Source organism: Lutra lutra, chromosome 11 (genome assembly GCF_902655055.1).
Source record: "Lutra lutra chromosome 11, mLutLut1.2, whole genome shotgun sequence".
In the NCBI taxonomy this organism is placed as follows: Eukaryota; Metazoa; Chordata; class Mammalia; order Carnivora; family Mustelidae; genus Lutra; species Lutra lutra.
The window spans coordinates 86693600-86715478 of record NC_062288.1 but is presented as its reverse complement, the minus strand read 5'-3'; the positions used below and the strand labels follow the sequence as shown (position 1 = coordinate 86715478).

The 21879-nt window shown below is 41.5% G+C and overlaps 1 protein-coding gene across 1 annotated transcript in view; it reads left to right on the top strand.

The window, feature by feature from the left end:
• The first annotated feature begins 1306 nt into the window (after positions 1-1306).
• The window catches only part of CEP41 (centrosomal protein 41), a 53930-nt gene continuing 33357 nt past the window's right edge, over positions 1307-21879 (top strand). The window contains exons 1-2 of the mRNA XM_047695712.1: positions 1307-1591; positions 16122-16185. Coding sequence (XP_047551668.1) covers positions 1559-1591; positions 16122-16185 — 97 coding nt within the window. The 5' untranslated portion in view covers positions 1307-1558. The remainder of the gene's footprint in view (positions 1592-16121; positions 16186-21879) is intronic.

Sequence of the window (21879 nt, the reverse complement as noted above, 5' to 3'; positions counted from 1 at the left end):
TTCTTTGCACTCCTTACTTCCTTGCACGCATATAACTGTTCCTTTAACCTACACGTTTTGAAGAATATTTTTCTCTTTTTACTACCTTTTGGTTTAGTATCTTATTCTCTCTCCTCTCTCTTCTACTTATTCTACCCATAATCTCCATCATCACCCCACCTCCACACCACACCAGTAAGTATTTGTTTTAAGTAGCAAAGTGTCCAGAAGCCTCTGAATAGTAAGATATCCTCCCCACCGCCCCCCTTCCCATTTTTTGCAGCCTCTAAACTCCTCCGCATTCTAGTGGAGGGATGAAAAACTAGTAATTTTAGAGGGATTAAAGGATTGGAGGACATTAGGGAAATTCGGACAATGAACGTGCAAGAGACAGCTGTGGCCAGTTTAGACTCCTAGAGGTTAAGCAACACCATTTAAGATGTGGCCCTCTGGGTGGGAGGCTGAAGTGTCTGAAAGGACAAGGGCATGTGAGGCTACGTTGTTGAATGGGTCACCGGCACAGACCCTGCTATTACAAGCAGAGAGCTAGTGAATATGAACAGTTCAGAGTAACCTTTCTCCATTCCTGGAAAAACAACTTAGAGCAAAGGACAAAGGGTTATTGTGTTGTTCTCCCATGTCAAAATAAATAATTTTGTTGGATTTGGTGGGACATTTTGGAGCCAAAGTCAAACTGTGTGTGTGATAGTCTTGTAAAGGTGCTAGGACTTAATTTTCAGATCTGGAATAAGAACAGGTGGCAGCTGATGGCAGGAGTCACAATGGTTTCCATGACAACGGGACTGGTTCTTAGTCATCCTCCCATCCTCCACAAAACCAACTGCAGCTTTTCTCATAAGGCGCTTATTAAATATTTGTTAAATGAGTGATGAATCACAGAATGGTGTGTGCGCTTTGCAATTAAGGCTGCCGTTCCCTGGCTAGCTAAAAAGCTTTTAAAGCTACAATAATTACTGTATTTACCCATGATATTTTGCATAATTTGCATATTAACTTAACCCGAAAATAATAAACTAGAGATTCCCATTCTTGCTGAACCACTCTGTCTCAGATCTTTTCCCTATTGTAGAAGTAGCCCAGATGTTTGCTTAAGATGGCCTCAGGAGGGGAGGGTGCCCTGTGTCACATATGTGCCTGCACATTACCTAGAAATACTTGTTTCCCCCTTGAAGTCCCCCTCCACCGCCTTCTGCTCTCCCGCCCTTCCCCCTCCCTGGGCTCTGCGCATCCGCTCACGCGCAGGCGCTAGCCTACCCCTCCCCCGCGCCCCTCTTCCCGCGCTCAGACAGCAGCCGGCGGGGACGCGCCGAAAGCACAAAAGGCTTCCGCAGCTGGCGTCCCCCGTTGCCTGTGGCAACCATTGAGCGGTGCTTCGCTCTCCCTTGACCCCTCAATGACAGAGTAAACAGGGCCTCCATTGGCTGGCCGGAGAAAGGAGCCCAATCGGAGTAGAGGTTGTAAGGAGGCGGCCGAGAGAGGTTGTTGGGGGGTGGGTAGGAAGCTAGGGTTAGAGGCTACCGGTGAGGCTAGAATCCCAGCGTGGTCGTTTGGAGCAGATATGTCTGTCCGGAGGCACATTGGGAATCCTGAGGTGAGGGCCAGGTCCGGATCGGAGAGCCGGAGGGGGCGGGCGCACCGGAAAAGGCTCCACGTGGCCAGGGAAGAGCAGCTAGCGACTTCCGCTGGCCGGAAGGCGGGAAGCGGCCGGCGTGAGGAGGGGTCTGGAGAGCGCAGGGAGGCGGGGCGGGCCTGGGGGACTCCGAGCTGAGGCCGGGATGCCGTGGGGGAGAGGCCACTCTCCCGCACATGCTCACAGCGCTGGCGGTTGTCGCCCAGAGCCGCGAAGTGCGCGAGGACACAGCCCCTTCCCTCAAAGGGCTTCCAGTCTAGGCGCGGCAGTTACACAAAATAATGAACACGTGAATGAACGCCCGGAACACTGAAGGAGCAAAATCAGGAGCAGCCATCATTTCTGATTATGGGGATGCAGAAGAGTAGAAATAAGCAGATCAAGCCATTTGGAAAGGACGCAGAATTTGACCTTAGTTTACCCTCTTCCCGATAGGACCTTTAACTTTGTTCCGCCTCTAGTGCCCTGCGGTATTTGTGGTCACTTAGTTTCAACAAATGTTGACTGGACTCTTACGTGGCAGCAGGTGCTAGAAGCACAGAGTAAGACCAGGCATTCGCCCTTTAGTAAGTTCAGTCTGGGTGGGGGGAGACTTGGAAACAATTTGAATACAGCGTGGTTGGGGAACAGGTTGCCAGAGCACAGAGACTGGACTCGAGGGAGTGAGGGAAGCTTCGGTCCTGGACATGGTCTGAAATGGCGAGGTGACTGGGAGTGGACAGTTAGTTCCCTGTAGAGAAGCTGGAGTAAAGTCTGGCAGGGTCTTCTGGGCCTTTATACCGAACAGGAGTTGCAAATTATTTCATTTCATGGTGGTTGGCTATGAGCTATGCAGAGAAAGTTGTGAGGCTCTGCAGGAGAATACCAGGATCAAATATAATCTCTATTATGAAGATGGGGGAGATATTTGGGGAGAGTGGCCGTTTAGCCCATATTTATCTTGCCTGCTGAATTTGAGAAGCTTTTGAGGACTTTTCAGTAACTGAGTGATGTGGTCAGATTTGCATTTTAGGCAGAGGGCTGTTAGCCACATGGTGAAGTTGAGGAGGCCAGGACTGAGGTAGGCAGATGGGTTAGGTGGTATTTACCATATAGACCTAAAGGAAGGTCATGGAACATGGGACAGAAATGAGAAATATTTAGGTAATTAAATCATTAAGACTTCATGATTAGCTTTGAGAAATGAGAGTGGAATGGATGACTTAGTTTCCCAGCTTGGGCTACTTAGCAGTGCCCATGCCATCGATGAGATCAGGAATGTGGGAGAGAGAGGAGTGTAGGGGACCAGAGCTGGGATGCTCTGTGTGGTCATAAATTTGTGTCCTAGAGGAAGACATCCAACTTCCTTGTTTTAGTGGAGCACGTTTTCCAGTAATTTCTTGAAAAAAAGTGCATGAGAAATAACCATTTTTTATTTCTGTCTAAAATGCTAAGCATGTCTGAAAATGTTGTTATTCTGCCTTCACATTTATTTGCTTGCAAGTTTGGTGAAGTATAGAATTCTTGGTTGGAAACCATCAGCATTTTGAAAACATTGCATTATGGTTTTCTAGCATCCACTGTTGCCGTGGAGTCCAGAGCCATGCTATACCTTTGTATTTCACTTGATTTTTACTGTTTAGAAGCTTGTAGAATTTTCTCTATGTTACCAGTGTTGTGTTTCACAAAGATACTCCTTGCTGTGGGTCTCTTCACATGTTTTGGTAGGCACCGGAATTCATGTCTTTCTGTGCTGTGAAATTCTGCTGAATTATTTTGTTGTTGACTTCTCCTTCCTATTTTCTCCATTCTCTCCCTCTCTCTGTTTTTTTTAATTAATTAATTAATTAATTAATTTATTTATTTATTTATTTGACAGAGAGAAAGAGATCACAAGTAGGCAGAGAGGCAGGCAGAGAGAAAGGGGGAAGCAGGCTCCCCGCTGAGCAGAGAGCCCCATGTGGGGCTCGATCCCAGAACCCTGAGATCACCACCCAAGCCGAAGGCAGAGGCCTAACCCATTGAGCCACCCAGGCCTTCCTCCATCCTCTCTTTCTTAAATTCATTATTTTTGGGCGCCTGGGTGGCTCAGTGGGTTAAGCTGCTGCCTTCGGCTCAGGTCATGATCTCAGGGTCCTGGGATCGAGTCCCGCATCGGGCTCTCTGCTCAGCAAGGAGCCTGCTTCCCTCTTTCTCTCTCTCTGCCTGCCTCTCCGTCTACTTGTGATCTCTCTCTGTCAAATAAATAAATAAAATCTTTAAAAAAAAATCATTATTTTCATGTCGCTTCTATAAGATTGGTTCTCTGATTTTCTTAAATTTTATTTCCTGTTTTCCACATCTTTGTCTTTGTCTTTTTGCTCTCTTTGGGAGATTTGTTTATTTAACTTTATCTTCTAATCCTGTTTAGTTTCTGCTGTTGTGTTCTTAATTCTTAAGACCTGTTTTGGGCTCTGATGTCCTTTTACAAAAATTTTATTTTGAAATAACTGTAGATTCATAGGAAGTTGCAAAAATAGTATAGTCCCATGTACCTTCACCCAGTTTCCCCATTGATTATATTTTATGTAAGTATAATACAATATCAAAGCCATAAATTTGTACAATTTGACATTTGTACAATGTGTGTATTATTCTAGGCTATTTTTTCACATGTGTAGGCTTAATATAATCCAGGTTTCACGTGTTTAGATTTATAATCAAAATACAGAACTATTCCGTCACCACAAATAGCTCCCTCATACTGTCCTTTCCTAGTCATTTCCATTTTCTCTACCTCACCATCCTAGCCCCTGGCAACCACTAATGTGTTCTCCATTTCTGTAATTTTGTCATTTGGAATGTTACATAAATGGAATCACATGATATGTGACCTTTTGAGATTGGCTTTTTTTACTCAGAATAATGTCCTTGAGACACACCCAAATTGTGGCCTATAGCAATAGTTCATTCCTTTTGTTGCTGATTAGTATTCTGTGGTATGTATTTATAACAGTTTGTTTAACCATTCAACTATTACAGGATATTTTGGTTGTTTTGAGTTTGGGGCTATTATGAATAAAGATATGAACTTTTGGGTACAGCTGTTTATATGGATGTTAATTTTCATTTCTCTGGGATAGATGCCTAGGAGTATAGTTGCTAGGTTGTATGTGAGCTTACATTTAGTTTTTTAGAAATTACTATTTTCCAGAGTGAACTGTAACATTTTACATTCTCATCACCAGTGAATGAGAGATGAGTTTTTGTACATTCTTGACAACATCTGGTATTGTCAGTATTTTTTATTTTAGTTTAGTTTTTTGTGGGGTTTCTTTTTTGGTTTTTGTTGTTTTTTTTTTGTTTATTTGTTTGTTTGTTTTTAGAGAGGGAGCGAGGAGGAGGGAAGGAGGGACAGAGGTTGAGGGAGAGAGAATCTCAAGCGGGCTCCACACCAAGCACAGAACCCAGTGTGGGACTTGATCTGATAACCCTGAGATCATGATCTAAGCCAGAATCAAGAGTTGGACTGAGCCACCCAGATGCCCCTATTTTAGTTGTTTTTTTTTTTTAAGATTTATTTATTTATTTATTTATTTATTTGACAGAGAGAAAGAGAGAGAGAGAGCATAAGCAAGGGAGCAGCTGGCAGAGGGAGAGAGGAGAAGCAGGCTCCCCAAGGAGCAGGGAGCCTGACACGGGGCTCAGTCCCAGGACCCCGGGATCATGACCTGAGCTGAAGGCAGTTTTTATAAATTTTTTATAAATTTATAAAAAATTTATAAATAAATTTTATATCATTTTTTATCTTATAACAAAATTTATAAATAAATTTTTATAAATAATGTAGGAAAATTTTCCTACATTACTACTTATCATTTGTTTCCAGTTATCTTTTCCAAAATGTTCTGTGTGCATTTGTGTGTGTGTGTATGTGTGTGTATGTAGAGAGTTTTATTTTGCAGTTTTCTTTCTTTTTTTTTTTTTTAAAGATTTATTTACTTGACAGAGACAGAGAGATCACAAGAAGTCAGAGAGGCAGGCAGAGAGAGAGGAGGAAAGCAGGCTCCCTGCTGAGCAGAGAGCCTGATGCGGGGCTCGATCCCGGGACCCCAAGATCATGACCTGAGCTGAAGGCAGAGGCTTTAACCCACTGAGCCACCCAGGTGCCCCTGCAGTTTTCTTTTACCTAAATGTTACAACATCATATATATGGCTTTTTGACGTACTCTTTGCCCTTAACAAAAAGTCTTGGAAATCTTTCCACGTCAGACAAATATAGGTCAACTTAATTTTTTTTAAACAATTTTATTTGTTTGACAGAGAGAGACACCAAGAGAGGGAACACAAGCAGGGGGAGTGAGAGAGGGAGAAGCAGGCTCCCCATTGGGCAAGGAGCCTGACATGGGGCTCATTCCCAGAACCCTGGAATCATGACCTGAGGCAAAGGCAGATACTTCAGGACTGAGCCACCCAGGGGGCCCTCCCCGCAACTTAATTCTTTTCTTGTAACTCTTGCATAAGTACTTGGTCTTGTTGTAGAGCAAAAGTTTTTTTTTTTAATTTGTGTAACTTGTTAAATTTTAATGTTTTTACTAACAGCATTATGAGATATAATGCACCCATTTAAAATATACAATTCAGTAGTTTTAATATATTCACAGAGTTGTGCAATCATCACTGATCAGAATTTTCATTACACCAAACAAATTCTATAGCCTTTAGCTATCCTCAATTTTCCCATTGTCTCCCCCATCCAGTCTTGACTATCACTAATCTAATTTGTCTGTCTATTTGCCTTTTGTCTACATTTCATATAAATGGAGTCATGCAAAATGTAGTCTTGTGTGACTGGTTTCTTTAACTTAGCACAATGTTTTAAGGTTCATCCAGGTTATATCATTGTATTCGTACTTCATTCCTTTCTACTACTGAATGATATTCCTTAACATAGACATACCTATTTTATTTGCCTGTTCTTTCGGGTGGACATTTGGATCGTTTCTGCTTTGGAGCTATTATGAATGATTCTACTATGAATATTCGTGGACAAGTTTTGTGTGTATATGTGTTTTCATTTCTCTGGTTATAGTTTTTGGAAATATTTTTCCCCCTGCATAGTTTATTTCTTTCCTCTTGCTATTTTTCTTTTCATTTTGTTAGAGATTAATATTAGTTAACTCGGGCTGCCATAACAAAACGCCACAGACTAGGTTGCTTAAACAACAGAAATTTATTTCTGGCAGTTTTGGACTACTGGGAAGTTGAAGATCCAGGTGCTGGCCAGTTTAGTTTCTAGTGAGAGGTCTCTCTTGCCTTGCGGATGGCTGCCTTCTCATTGTGTGTTCCTAGATTTCTTTCTGTGTGTACTTGTACAGAGGGGGAAGCTCTTCGGTGTCTCTTCCTACTGCGCTTGTGTCCCACCCTTATGATCTTACTTAACCTTAATTACCTCCTAAAGGCCCTGTCTCCAAATACAGTTACACTGGAGATTAGGGCTTCAACATGACTCAGAAACATAAATTAATAATTTAGGATTAAAAGAAGCCTCAGAACATTGCTATGAAGGGAAGTGAATTGCTGTGAATTTTGAGGGGGCCACAATTCACTTCACTTCATGGAAACTTAAACAGGTGATTGGAATCTGTATATTTGAGAGGAGCTTTTTTTTTTTTTAATTTTATTTATTTACGTGACACACAGAGAGAGAAATCACAAGTAGGCAGAGAAAGAGGGGGAAGCAGGCTCTCCGCTGAGCAGAGAGCCTGATGTGGGGACTCGATCCCAGGACCCTGAGATCATGACCTGAGCCTGAGGCAGAGGCTTAACCCACTGAGCCCTCCAGGCGCCCTGAGAGGAACTTTCTGATGGTGAGCCTAATTACAGGAAGATCTCACTGGGCAACTATCCTCCCAAATCTGTACCTTCAGCTCTTTCCTCTTAGGCTGGTGATTTTCCTCAGAGAATTCCTTCAGTCTCCTGAGAGTAAAAGCCTACCTGAATTCCTGGAGGAATTAGGGCTAGGAGCTAAATCTCAACATTAGTATGCATCATTCACTTAATACCCCTATTTTCGGTAATGATATCTCTGCCTTTCCCTGTCTATAGACCTCCCAGTCCAGAAATCCTTCTCAGGGAATAAATCTATAGAGAGCTACCATGGTGGGGGAGGGGCAGTCACCCAGTAGCGCACAGGGAACAGGGATTTGGAGATCACGTTGCTTCTCAATCAGCCTTCAAACAATCTTCCTTTTTTGAGCCACTCCTTCTGCTCCCCACTTCCGGAGGTGCTTGAGGCTGTCAATTCCTAAGACTTTTAAGAATTGTTCTTGGCTTTCCCTTTGACTTTCTTGAATCAGTCAAGTCATTTTCACTGTTGATCCACTTTCTAGAATTCAAAAATCTATTGCTGTCACTTCTCCCACTCTCTGGTTTTTTGAGCTTTATGTCCTTAAAATAGAAGACAAAATTGAGGTTTTGGAAGGAAGTGAAATTCAATGCATGTGTTCAATATGCTGTCTTCACCCAGTAGTTCATGATCTGTAATTATTTTATTTGTAATCTATAATTACTTATTTGTTTATTTCTGGCATACTTACAAGAACATAAACTAGGGTCCTTGTATGCATTGTCCCACTGCGTGGCATGCAGTAAACATCTGTTGAATGAGTAAATGAATATATGCCTGAGCTGGGAGAAAAAGTCAGGCCATGGTTCCCTATTTGGATATCAAGCATATAAATGGAATTAAACCTAAGTGTTTGGCTCTCAGAGAACCTATAGATTGAGAAGATGGAATCCTGGGGATCACAGTGTTTAAGCAGCTGACAGAAATGATCCATGTGTCATTGGAGAATCAGGGGAGAGCGATATCCCTGAAGCCAAGGGAGTGGAAACTGAAGAAGGTGGGGCTATATACCAGTATATACACTATATACCAGTGTCAAATGGTACTGAAAGGTACCGAAAGGTTGAGTGAGTTAAATAATGGAAAGTTAGCATTATATTCAGCAATTAGGGGCTCTCTGATGCTGGCTAGCTACCAGAGGAACCATAGTAGAATGCCACCAGTAGCCATGTCACAATGGATTGAGGAATAAAGTGCAGATACCCAGAAGACATTCCAGTTATATATTAGAATATGTATCCCGCTTATATATTGACTTATCATGAATCACCCCATGTTTAGTGACTTAAAATAATAGTCATTTTATTATGATCTCTGTGGTTCTGAAGGTTGACCAGGCTCAGCTAGGTGCTTCTTATTTGGGATCTCACGTGGTTTTGCAGGCAGACAGAAGCTAGGGCTAGAGTTTTCTTGAAGGCTTCTTCATGGCTGTTGTTACAGTCTGTTGGCAAGGACCTCAGTTGGGGCTATCAACCGTACCACCTACAAATGGCCTTTTCTATGTGGCATGGCCTTCCTGACAACATTGTAGCTGAGTTCCAAGAACAAGTATCCCAGGAGAACCAGGTGGAAACGTATTGCCTTTTATGATCTCGCCTCAGAAGTCATAAGGCAGCACTTTAATAGTCACAAGCCCATCCAGATTCAGGCATGCGTGTGGGGGGTGCGGGGGAAAAAAGGGGACATTGGCCCACCCCACCATGGGAGGAGTTTCAACATCACAGTATAAGTGAGATGGGAAATTCTGTTGCAAATGTCTTGAAAAATACAATCAGCCATAGGTAGTAGTTGCTAACAAAGTAGGGTTGCTACATATGCATACAGGGGTAAGATTGGTGTTTGAGATCAGTAGAATTGGACCAGATTAAAACTGCCATTAAAAAAAAATGTTCTCTTTTCAAAGACCTGTATTAAATGTGAGATTGCCTTAAATGAGACTCTTTTCAAGACTGAATTCATTTCCTTCATTTTAGGGACCTCCTGTCTATTCAAAGGAGATAAGTAGAGAAATTCTGAACAATAATGGTATTTTTAAAAGTCCTTTAAGTGTAAATCTTATTATATATGTTGCAGTTGAAATACAACCAACCTTGTGAGTTTCATTTTGAGAGAGGTGGGAAGTCAGAAAAGCTCATTCATGTTTAAACAATTTGAGATTCAGACAATCTCACTCATTTTTTAGTGATTTGCTTTCAGAAAAATCCCATTGTTGACTTATTCTTCTCCCCTCTCCAACATCCATGCATTCATAAAGCCCAGTCTTTCTTTGTATGTATTAGTAATTGGCCAAAATACTCTTGCAATGATGTGGCTCACAGCTCAGTATTTTTGGTACCTTCCATTGTTCTCAGGACCTCCTCCAGACCCTCAGTCTACATTCGGGCTTTTCTGCTTAGAGTCTACATGTCCATGTCCCACCATACAGCACAGGATTTCATATACCCATGGTTCTTAACCCTTTTTGGGTTATAAACCTTTTTGAAAATTTAGTGAAAATCTCAGACCCATTCACCAGATGAATGCACATTCACAAAATTTTCGTAGTTTCATAGGACTCATGGGCCATCTAAAACCCACTGGTGGATCTGGTATTCAGAGCCCCTGGAACGAGTGGAAGTGGGCAAGCTCTAGAGGCAGACTACCCAGTTTCATTCCAGGTCCCACCTTTCTCACCAGCTGACTAACCTCGGGAAGTCACTCCCATCTCTGTGTCCCATTTCCCAATATGTAGAATGAAGATAATACTAATATCTACATCAGGAGTGGTTGTGAGGATTAAATGAGATAATGTAGGTAAAATGCTTAGTCAGGTTCCTGATGACATGGTTAAGTGCTCAGTAAATGTTAGCAGGGATTATCTTCATTGTTGTTGTACCTTCTCTAGCAAATTGAACAATATAGGGTTCTTTCAACATGCTTTTAAAGTGGCTTTACTGCTCTAATTTTCTCCACTTGGAATACTTTTTCCATCCTTCCCCCCTGCCTTTATTCATAGAAGTTCAACCCTTAAAACCCAGTTCCAGTGCCATTTCTTCCACAAAGTCTCGCACCCTCAACCCCCCCCCCCCACACCTCCGTATGTGGGTTCCTAGGGCATCCCGCTGTGCTGTTCAGGGCTCAGAGCCAATGCATCCATTAGGCAGTCCTTACTGCTCACACTGGTGGATGGCCCTGCAGCAAGTACAGAGATCCAAGAGGTCAAGCCATGTCCCAAGTGCAGGAAGTGAGGAGTGTGATTCGTACAAAGTGCTGTGACCATCCGGGCAGGGAAGACACTTCCATCTGGCCGGGACCTTCAAAGGAGTCTGCTTGGAAGATACGTCTATGCTGGGTCTTGAAAGACAAGTAGAAGTGATGGATGGCATGGGTAGACAGAAAAGACATTATCTTTGGACCCTTTCTAGGCATCTAAACCCTCAAAGGATCTTTGACATTTTTTATTGCTCACTGATAATACCACAGACATGAACTTTCTTAGCCTCCTCCATCCTCCCGATGAACTTCATCATGATTACCTATCTGATATCTTTACATTAAATACATATCCAAAGCAGAACCTTCCACCTGGGCTCTGGGCCTCATCCTCTCCCGCTCCCTCCTTGTCCATACCTTATTGCTTCATTTCCAACCCCTCCTATCTAGCCTCTAAACATCCTCAAATCTCTCCTTTCTTCCAAAACAAAGCAACAACAAAAACGAATTCCTTAGCAACTCTCAAGGGAAAAAAAAAAGGCCATCTGGCTACTATCTTCTTTCCTCCTTCCTGGTCTCATACAACCTGCTGTTTTTGCTTCTGCTTCTGTCTATTTGCTATAACCTCATCCACCAGGGTCGTCAACAATGTCCTGCTCTGTTCAATCCAAATTTGCTTTGTTATTCTCTTACTTGACCTGCATTCTTGCTCGCTTGTTCATGTTTGACCTCTTGTTCTCGGACTTGACAGCATTGATCACTGTTGATCACTCCCTTCTTCCTGAAACTCTTCTTTAGTTTTCATGACCCACTTTCTTCTGGCCTCCCATGAGTCTCATGCATGGTGCTTTTTTCTACCTGACCTTAAGTGCTGGGGTTTTTCTTCTCCGTCTTACACAATCTCTGATGGTGATTTTGTCTATTCGTATGGCTTCCTCTGCTTCCTATATGCCAACAACCCCCAAATCCTTTTTCTGCAACCCCAGATTTCCCCCCTGATCTCAGACCCAAACAGCCAGCCCACCACTTCCATTTTGAATGACCTACAGACATCGCACACTTAACATGCCTCAATAGGAAAAACATGATGTTTTTTTCAATATATGCTTCCCCCTTAAGTCCCTTTTTTGGGGAATGATAATCACTGTCATCCCCCGTTATACCAGTCGGTTTTCAATCATATGATTTTATGTCTTTAAAAGATTTATTGAAACTGTCTCTTTTTTGTCATCTCTACTGTCACTCCCTTAGCACCGCAGACGTTTCTTAGAACAACTACCCCTTAACTGATCTTCCTGCCTCCATCCTTGATGGTGGCGATCCCATTAGTTCTTCAAATTGCTGCCAGTGTGAGATTTCTAGAATGGAAGGATGATCCCATCACCTCTCCTTAAACTGTCTTCAATGACTCCCCAATCATCTGCACTGGGGTTTCTCAACTTCGGCACCAGTAGCATTTGGGGCCAGCTCCTTCTTTGCTGTAGGGGACTTCCCTGTCATTGTGAGATGTTTGGCAGCCTCCCCGCCCTCTACTCAGTGGATACCAGTAGCATCTCCACCACCACCCCCAGTTCTGACAACCTAGAATATCTGCAGACATTGACAATTGTCCCCAGGAGCAGGGGGAGCAAAATTGCCATTTAAGAACTAGTCAACTACAGGAAAAGAAAAAAAAATCTGGGTTTCTTAGCATGGATACAAGGCCCTTGAGGAACTGCCCTCCCTGCCTCTTCAGTCTCATCTGACCCCATGCTGCCCCCTGTGCCCTGGGTCCACCCAAAACCCCTGCTGCTTCCACCCACGACTCCTTTAGCTTGACTGATTTTCTTGGCCATCAGATTTTGGCCCAGAAGTCACCGCTCAGGACATGCTTCTTGACTCTTTTAGTCAGGATCAGGAACTGATTCTGCAAGCTCCTGTCCCCTGCTTCCCTCTCCTTTTCCTCATGCAAAGTGGGGTTTCTCTTTGTTGGTTTATCTTCCTTCCCAGCACCACTGAGAACTGGATGGCTGTGGTCCTCAGTGCAGGAGCTCACTCCTCCAGTAAATGTTGCCTGAATGGTTAGTGCTCAATAAGGCTTTGTTGAATGAATGAATAGTCCTTGAAACAGCTTCTTTCCTCAGCTCTTTCGCTTTCCACTATTCCATCATGTTTATGTAATTGAAAGAAGTCAGTTGGTCAGTAGGTCAAGAAATAGTCACCCCCCCAAAGCAAGAATTTTAAGGAAAAAAGTATGGCAGTTCCATAAAATCTATGGCAGTCTGCTTAGAGTGAAGCACAGTTGTACGTTGTAGTTGGCACTAGAAAGTCAGGAACAAGAAGTGGGTCCAAAATGGGAAAATGGAAAAGAGACACTACATTTTTCTACTGCAGCATATGGATTTCTCATTAGTCTCTGTAAGGGAAAACCGGGGGCGGGAAGGGCCCAGCGACTGCAGCTGTCCACACTCTCTCCCCCCATCATTCTGCTGCCACCACACCTGGTCCCAGGAGACACCCTCACTTCTTAGCTATGTTGGCTTAGGTATGAACAAATCCCCTTGGTTCAGCACAGATTAGCCTGGAGTTTTTCAAAAGACACTTTGCTAGGAAACTAGTGGAAAACAAAACTAAACAAAAGTAAAAACAGGAAATAGCATATAGAAATTATGAAAGTACAGAGTACCAAACAAAAATAAAATTTTAAAAAATCCCTTAGCCTAAGATAATGGAGCTCTACTATTAGCTTTTCTTGACTCAGTTTACCAGATGCGTGATTTCCCTGGCTTTTTAGTTTGCATTTTTGGGTTTTTTGGTTTGTTTTGCTATGATATTGTTTTCCTATGGGGGGATCTTATTCTAAAGTTCCCCTTTTCAGTCTTTAGATATTTCCCTTCTCTCACTTAAGAATCTTCTGTTTTCATCTAGGAAGGAGTTGGAATCGATGTCAGAGTCTGTTTCTCTTAAAGACAGCAGTTTGCTGGTCAGAGGGAGACTGAAGTTTTCCAGTCTTTTTCTAGAGATAAAATAGCCCAGGGGTTACACGCGTGCACACACACACACACACACACACACACACACACACATCTGAGGCCCAGGGCTAAGTGTTCATTTGCCTGGAGTGAAATGGAAAACACAGACAATGTCATGAGTTTTGTTTTTTTTTTTTTATAATTTTTTTTAAAAGATTTTATTTATTTATTTGACAGAGAGAGATTACAAGTAGACAGAGAGGCAGGCAGAGAGAGGGAAGCAGGCTCCCTGCTGAGCAGAGAGCCCAATGCGGGACTCGATCCCAGGACCCTGAGATCATGACCTGAGCCGAAGGCAGCGGCTTAACCCACTGAGCCACCCAGGTGCCCCTGTCATGAGTTTTTTAATAACACTTAAAGACCAATCTTTTTATTCTGGGATTTTTTTTTTCTTTCTTACATTTTAGGTATTAAAACATCAGATGGTGGTTATGAGTTTTATGCTTTCTTTTTAATCTCCTTTCTTGGCAAAATTAAATGTTGATTTTTCTCTGTAGGTGCCCCCAGTTTTAAAAAAAAATTCTTCCTGGTCTCTGAAATCTAAAACTCTGGCCAGCAGGACATGCTGTAGCTAACTGTGTTTTCAAGGGCAGATGATACGGGTTTTAAAGTTTGGTGTTCTCCATCCGGTTTTTTCTTCTTTCTTTCAGCCGGTGGAGCAAGCAACTCTTAATCTCGGGGTCATGAGTTCAAGCCCCACATTAGGTATAGAGATTACTTAAAAAAATAAATAATAGGGGTACCTGGGTGGCTCAGTTGTTAAGCGTCTGCTTTCGGCTCAGGTCATGATCCCAAGGCTGGGATCGAACCCCACATCGGGCTCCCTGATCAGCAAGAAGCCTGCTTCTCCCTCTCCCACTCCCCCTTGTGCTCCCTCTCTCACTATCTCTCTAATTAATTAATTACAGTAATTAAAAATAATAATAATAAAGTTTGGTATTCTCTTCCAAGGAAGCAGGGGATTATTATAAGATACTATAAGATTTTATTTATTTATTTGCCAGAGAGAGAGAGAGTTCAGCAGGCAGAGGGAGAAGCAGGCTCCCCACTGAGCAGGGAGCCCAGGGTGGGGCTTGATCCCAGGACCCTGGGATCATAATCTGAGCCAAAGGCAGTTACTTAACCAACTGAGCCACCCAGGCGCCCCTATACCCTGCATTCTAGATACTCATTTGTTGACTGCATATCAGTAAATGTGTCCGCCGCGTACTAGGTCCTGGATGAATACAGATTTGAGGAAATCTAGAGAAGCAGCTCAGGTTGTAAACAGGGATACAGGGTACTCTGGAAGCCAGGGAGAAGAAATGCCTGATTCCACCTTGGACAGCTTACAGTGGAAGTAAGTTTCTGCCTAAGGGCAAGTCAAGGAAAGGCTTTCTAGGCAGACATTTGTTAAGCCTGGAGACTTAAGTGAGCGCCGCAAGTTCGGGGAGCACTCGGGCAACATCAATAAGGGAACACGTGCGAGAGGGGCGGAAGATGAAGCCAGAAGCGTATTGGCCAGTTTTAGTTTCCTGTTCCACAGCTGCCTGTGACTGAGCGAATGATGTTCATTCTTGTAGGCCAGAAAAAGGCCCAAGCAAGAAAGCTGTATCTGGAAATGTCAATTCACCAGCCTCCCCTCACTTTGATGGCTTTCGCCAATACCCCTGAAACTTAATATGCATAAATGTCTTGTGCTTGGACTTCGAGTTCACTCCCAGAGTACAGGACAATAGCCGTTTTTGGATGACCACAGACTTACCCTGGGCCGCGGAGAGCCTCAGCTGCCCCAAGAGTGGACACCATTGTAGTGACATCTGTGGAGCCTCAGAACCCCGGCAAGCAGCAGAGGAGGACTGCCAAACCGGGTCCTGGCCTGGCAGCATCTGGGCACAGTGCCCAGGTCTGGGTCCAAGTGCTACTTTTCAGGGAAGAGATGGATAAAATCTGGAGGGTATCCAGGGGCAATGCCCTAGAAATCATCGTACAAAGAGTAAAACTAAAAAGGGTGAGAGAGCTGCCTTTAGTTATTTTCACAGATTTCTTGAGGCAGGGGTGGAGGGGGGTGTCTTATTCTGGGTTGTGACAGTGGATTGGATGGAACTTAGAGGGAGACTAATTTGGCTCAATGTCAGAAATCATCTTTAAGAGTTTTTCTTCACCCCCACCCCCAAATTACTCGTGCTATGAGATTATTTTGACAAAAAAAAAAAAAAAAAAAGGAAATATTTTGACAGAAACAAGATAACCATCTTCACCGGGGGAAATGCTGTCATGAAGAGTTCTTGACTGAAGGGACAGGTGGACCTCTAAAGCTCCTTCCTTCTTTAAATTTGATGAAATTTTAGCATCCGTTCTATTTTTTAAATATCTGATTCTTTCCTTCCTTTGTCACCCTTTTATATTAACTCAGTTACTTGTGAATTTTCTTATTTTTTAGTATCTGACCAAAAGAATACCACAGAATCCACGGTATCAGCATATCAAGTCAAGACTGGATACTGGTGAGTAAATATTAGAAAATTAAAACTTAAAAAAAAAATCCAATTACAAATTACTGGCAAGAAGCAGGCTGTTATACCTGCTGTCAGTCCACGCTCAGGGTTTCTCACATTCCAGCCCCATGGCCTTCCAGGTTCAGGCTCTGTCTCTGAAAGCTTTTTTTTTTTTTTCCTTCAGATTATCAGTAAAAGTTTCTATTTACATAACTTAGCTCCTTATAAATTGAAAAACTGATAAAAGCCTTGTTCAATAAATTACGAGGCTGAGGCTAAATAAATACCCCTAAATAAATAAATAAACCTCTCTTTTGAAACACTTCAAGTATATTCCTTTAAACTTGGAATAATAGTATCTGTATACATTTGTTCAATTTAGTACTTGCCGAGTACCAGCTACATGCAAAGTTATGGACTACGGGACATAGAAAGATGAGTGTAAATTGTGAATTTTGTGGTCAAAGAGCTTAATCACTCCCCGGGTCCCTAGTGGATTTGCAGGCTTTTGAGATTTTGATTTATTTGTTTCGTTTTTCAACCATTCATAGTCCTTTGTGGCAAATCCATTCTATTGAGAAGGTTTTGCTAGTGGATTCGGGCACCACATGCCTTTGGCAATGCTGAATTTGCCACGGGTAACCTGAGGACAACCAAGGAGATGTAGACAAGATATTGACTTGGTTTGATTCTCATTCATTTTGTTTTTCCCTTCCTCCAGTCTCCTTCGAAATTACTGTCTTCCATTATGCAAGCTTGCTCATATAAAATGAACTTCAATTGAATGTTTTAAATGAACCACCTTTGCAGATACAATTTCTTGGGACCTTTCTTTCAAACATCTCCTCCAAGCTGTATAGATATTTATCCTTGCAAATATCCTGTTTGACAGTAGGTAGAAAATTTTATCTCTGTTTTTGAGGAGGAGGAAATTGTGACACAGAGATTGTGTCATTTACTTCAAGTTCAATGAAAGGAGACAGAACAAGGGTTTGAATACAGGGTGCAGAAGTCAGTGGTACATCAGGAGACCTGGTGTGAAGCCTGGCCACTGTCTCTTCGGCCAGCTGCCCCAGCTTTTCCCTGAGCCTCATTCCTTCTACCACAAATGCCTTCAATTCCTCCATCTCTACCTGCCCCCCTGCCCCCTTAACTGTATCTGTGACCCACTCCTTTGGAATAAGCTATTCTGTGAAGGAAGCACTTTGGTTAAAAATGCCATATATTTTTTCTGAGGGGTCCAGATAACATTTAAAAGGCAACTATAAAGGAATGCATTTCTTTTAGAACCTTCTTAAAATGAAAATTTTTTAAGAGCTGAGGTTTATTTCAGATATATAGGTTTGTCTGTATCTCCATAGATTTTTCTCCTGGAAATTGAATTGGGATTTGTGAATGAAAACCCATTTCTTTCCCTTCCATTCCTCAATTCATAACTAAAATTTGACTTAATAATAAATAGTACCTGAAATTAATTTCTTCTTTTTTTTTAATTAAAATACTGAAGTCTGCTTTTTGTAATTCATAGTAATTGCTAATAGCCTTTTATATCCCCAGATTTTTAAAGTAGTGTTTTGCTAATTAAACTTTTTATTTTGAAGTAATTATGGATTCACAATTTTAAGAAATCATGCAGAAAGTTCCCATGTACCCTTTACCCAGTTTCCCATAGTAACACCTTATGGAAACTATATAGTATAATAACCATGATACTGACATTGACACATACAAGTCTAAATACAGAACATTTCCAGCACTGCAGGGATCCCTCATGCTGTCCTTTTAAAGGCATATCCGCTTTCTACCCTCACCCCCTCCTTAACCCCTGACAACCACTAATCTGTTCTTCATTTCTATCATTTTGTCATTTCACAGATGCTGTATAAATGGAATCATACAATATGCAACTTTTTTTTTAATTGGCTTTGCACTCTGCATAATTCTGTGGGGATTCATTAAGGTTGTTGCATTTATTAGTTGATACTTTTAAATTTATTGAGTAGTATTCCCATGGTATGGAAGTGCCACAGTTTAATCATTTATCTGTTGAAGGATGTCTGGATTGTTTCCACTTTTTAACTCTTACAAATACAGGTGCTATAAACATTCATGTTTTGATTTTTGTTTGAATATAAGTCTTCATTTCTCCCAGATAAATTCCCAGAAGTCCAATTACTGGGTGAGATGATAGTTGCATTTGCAGTTTTTTAAGGAACTGCCAAACTGTTTTCCAGAGTAGCTAGACCATTTTACCTTCTTCCCAGCAATGAATGAATGCTCCAGTTTCCCCACATCCTCACCAGCATTTGGTGGTGTCCCCATTTTTAATTTTAGCCATTCCGCTAGATGAATAGTGGCATATCACTGCCGTTTTGATGTGTGTTTCCCTGATGGCTAATGATGTTGAACAGCTCTTCATGTACTTATTTGCCATCTGTATATCTGACTCAGTGAACTATCTCTTCATGTCTTTTGCCTGTGTTCTGATTGGATTGTTTGCTTTTTAACTTGAATGTGGAGTGTTCTTTATAGATTTGAGCTACTGGTCCTTTGTTGGATGCATGGTTTGCAAATATTTTCTCCAGTCTGTAGTTTGTCTTTTCATTTTCCTGGCAGGGTCTTTGAAGAGCCTAAGTTTTTAATTGTGGTGAAGTCCTGTGTATCAGGTTTCCTTTTCTGGATCATGCTTTTGCTGTCAAGTCTAAGAATTCTTTGCCAAGACTAGATCCCAGAAATTTTCTATCGAAGTTTTTTCCTAAAAGTTTTATAGCTTCAGGTTTTACACTTAAGTCAACAATACACTTTGATAAAATAAATTGAAAAAATAAGAAGCAAAAAAAAGAGAGAGCACCTGGGTCACTCATTTGGTTAAGCTTCTGCCTTTGGCTCAGGTCATGATCCCAGAGTCCTGGGATTGAGTCCCGCATAGGGCTTCCTGCTCAGTGGGGAGCCTGCTTCTTCCTCTCCCTCTGCTCCTCACCTCTGCTCCTGCTCTCGCTCGCTCACTCGCAAATAAATAAATAATAAAAATACAAAAAGAGAAAACAAAACATTTTGAGGTGATTACTGTACAAGATATGCGGCTTAGATCAGAGTTAACTTTTTGCTTATGGATGTCTAGTTGCTCTAGCTCCATTTGTTAAAAGCCTGCCTTTCCTCCATTGAATTTTGCACATTCACCTTTGTCAGAGAACAGTTTAGCATATTTATGTGGATCCATTTCTGGGTTCTCTCTTCTGTTCCATTGATCTATGTGTCTGTCCTACCACTATCTCACAGGCTTGATTAAAATTGGTTAGACTGATTACTCCCACTTTCTTTCTCTTTACAAATTATTTTAGCTATTCCAATTCCTTTGCTTTTCCATATAAAATTTAGAATAATCTCATTTACATTTACAAAAAAAGCATTGCTCTGATTTTTTTTTTTTTAAGATTTTATTTATTTGACAGACTGAGATCACAAGTAGGCAGAAAAGCAGGCAGAGAGAGAGGAAGGGAAGCAGGCTCTCCACTGGGCAGAGAACCTGATGCGGGACTCGATCCCAGGACCCTGAGATCATGGCCTGAGCCAAAGGCAGAGGCTTTAACCCACTGAGCCACCCAGGCGCCCCTGCTCTGATTTTGATAGGAGTTGCATTGAACCCATATACCAATTTAGGAAAAAACTGACATCTTTACTATGTCGAGTTTTCCAGTCCATTACTATAGTATACTAGTCCCCCCCCCCCCCCCCCGCTGCCTCCCACCTTCCAGTTTCAATTACCTGCGGTCATCTGCAGTCTGGAAGCAGACACTTCTTCTCCTGATGCATCTCAGAAGGTCAATAGTAGTTTCATGCTACGTTACAATGCCTATGTCATTCACTTAATTCTCATCAGGCATTTTATTATCTCACATCATCACAAGAGGAAGAGTATAAGATGTCTTGAGAAACAGACCGCTTTCCCATAACTTTTTTTTTTTTTTAAGATTTTATTTATTTATTTGAGAGAGACAGTGAGAGAGAGCATGAGCTAGGAGAAGGTCAGAGGGAGAAGCAGACTCCCCATGGAGCTGGGAGCTTGATGTGGGACTTGATCCCGGGATTCCGGGATCATGACCTGAGCCGAAGGCAGTCGTCCAACCAACTGAGCCACCCAGGCGTCCCCCCATAACTTTTATTGTAGTATGTATTATAATTTTTCTTTTTTATTATTAGTTATTGTTGTTAACCTCTTACTGTGCCTAATTTATAAATTAAACTTTCTCGTAGGTATATAAGTGTAGGGAAAACAGTACATACAGGGTCTGGTACTATCTGTGGTTACAGGTGTCCATGAGGGGGGACAAATTGCAGCGTAAGTATCCTGTCTCTTAGATTTACATGTCTGTTAGATTTACACCTAAGTATTTCATTTTTTGTTTAGCAATTGTAATTGATGTTATCTTTTTAATTTTGGTGTCATTGTGTTCATTGCTAATGTATAGAAATTACAGCTGATTTTTATATGTTTCTCCTGAATCCTAGGACTTTGCTAAATTCACTTATTAGGTACAAGAAGAGTTTGTTTGTTTATTGGGGTTTTTTATTTGTTTGTTTTGATTTTTGTTTGTTTGGGTTTTTTGGTAGATACCTTGGGCTTTTCTCTGTAGACAGTGGTGTCATTTACAAAAAAGTTTTATTTATTCCTTTCCAGTCTGTGTATGTGTTTTATTTCCTTTTATTGCCTTATATTGCACTGGCTAGGACTTCCAGAACTATGTCAAATAAGAGTGATGAGAGTAAACATCCTGTCTTTCCCCTGATCTTAGGGGAACGCATTCAGTCTTTCGTCATCAAGTATAACGTTAGCTGTATCTGACTGAAGAAGTTTCCTCCTATTCCTATTTTTCTGAGAAATTTCCATCATGAATGACTATTAAATTTTAACAAATGGTTTTACTGCATCAAGTGATATAATTACATGATTTTGTTTTTAGCTGGTTAATATGGTGGATTACCTTGATTTGCAAATATTGTACTATTGCTACATCCATGGACTAACCCTCACTTAGTCATGGTGTGTAATTCTTGTTATATATTGCTTAGTTCTGTTTATTATTTTGCTAAAGATTTTTGTGTCTATATTAATGACGTGCATTAGTTTGTAATTTTTGGGCAGTTGGGGTGCTGTCTTTGTCTAGTTTAGTAGCAGGGTAATACTGGCATCATAAAATAAGGTGGAAAGTATTTCCTCGTGTTCTGTTTTTGGGAAGAGATTGTATACCATGAATTGTACACTTAAAAACGGTGACTTATAGTGGCGCCTGGGTGGCTCAGTTGGTTAAGCATCTGACTCTTGATTTTGGCTTGGGTTATGATCTCAGGGTTGTGAGATCGAATCTGGTATTGGGCTCTGAGCTGGTCCTGGAGCCTGCTTGAGATTCCCCCTCTCCCTCTGCCCCTTCCTCCCCCACCCTACTCCCACTGATATTCTCTCTTCTCTTAAAAAAAAAAATTTTTTTTAATTAAAAGATGACTTTTATCATATGTAAATTATACCTCAATTTAAGAAAATAACACACCATTAGAAAAAATACTGAATAGAAAACAAAAAACCCTGGTGTTAATTGTTATTAATTGGTTAATTGGTGTTAATTCTTTCTTAACCATTTGGTAGAATTCTCTAGTAAAACCATCTGAACCTAGAGATTTCCTTCCTGAGAGTTTTTAAATTTTGAA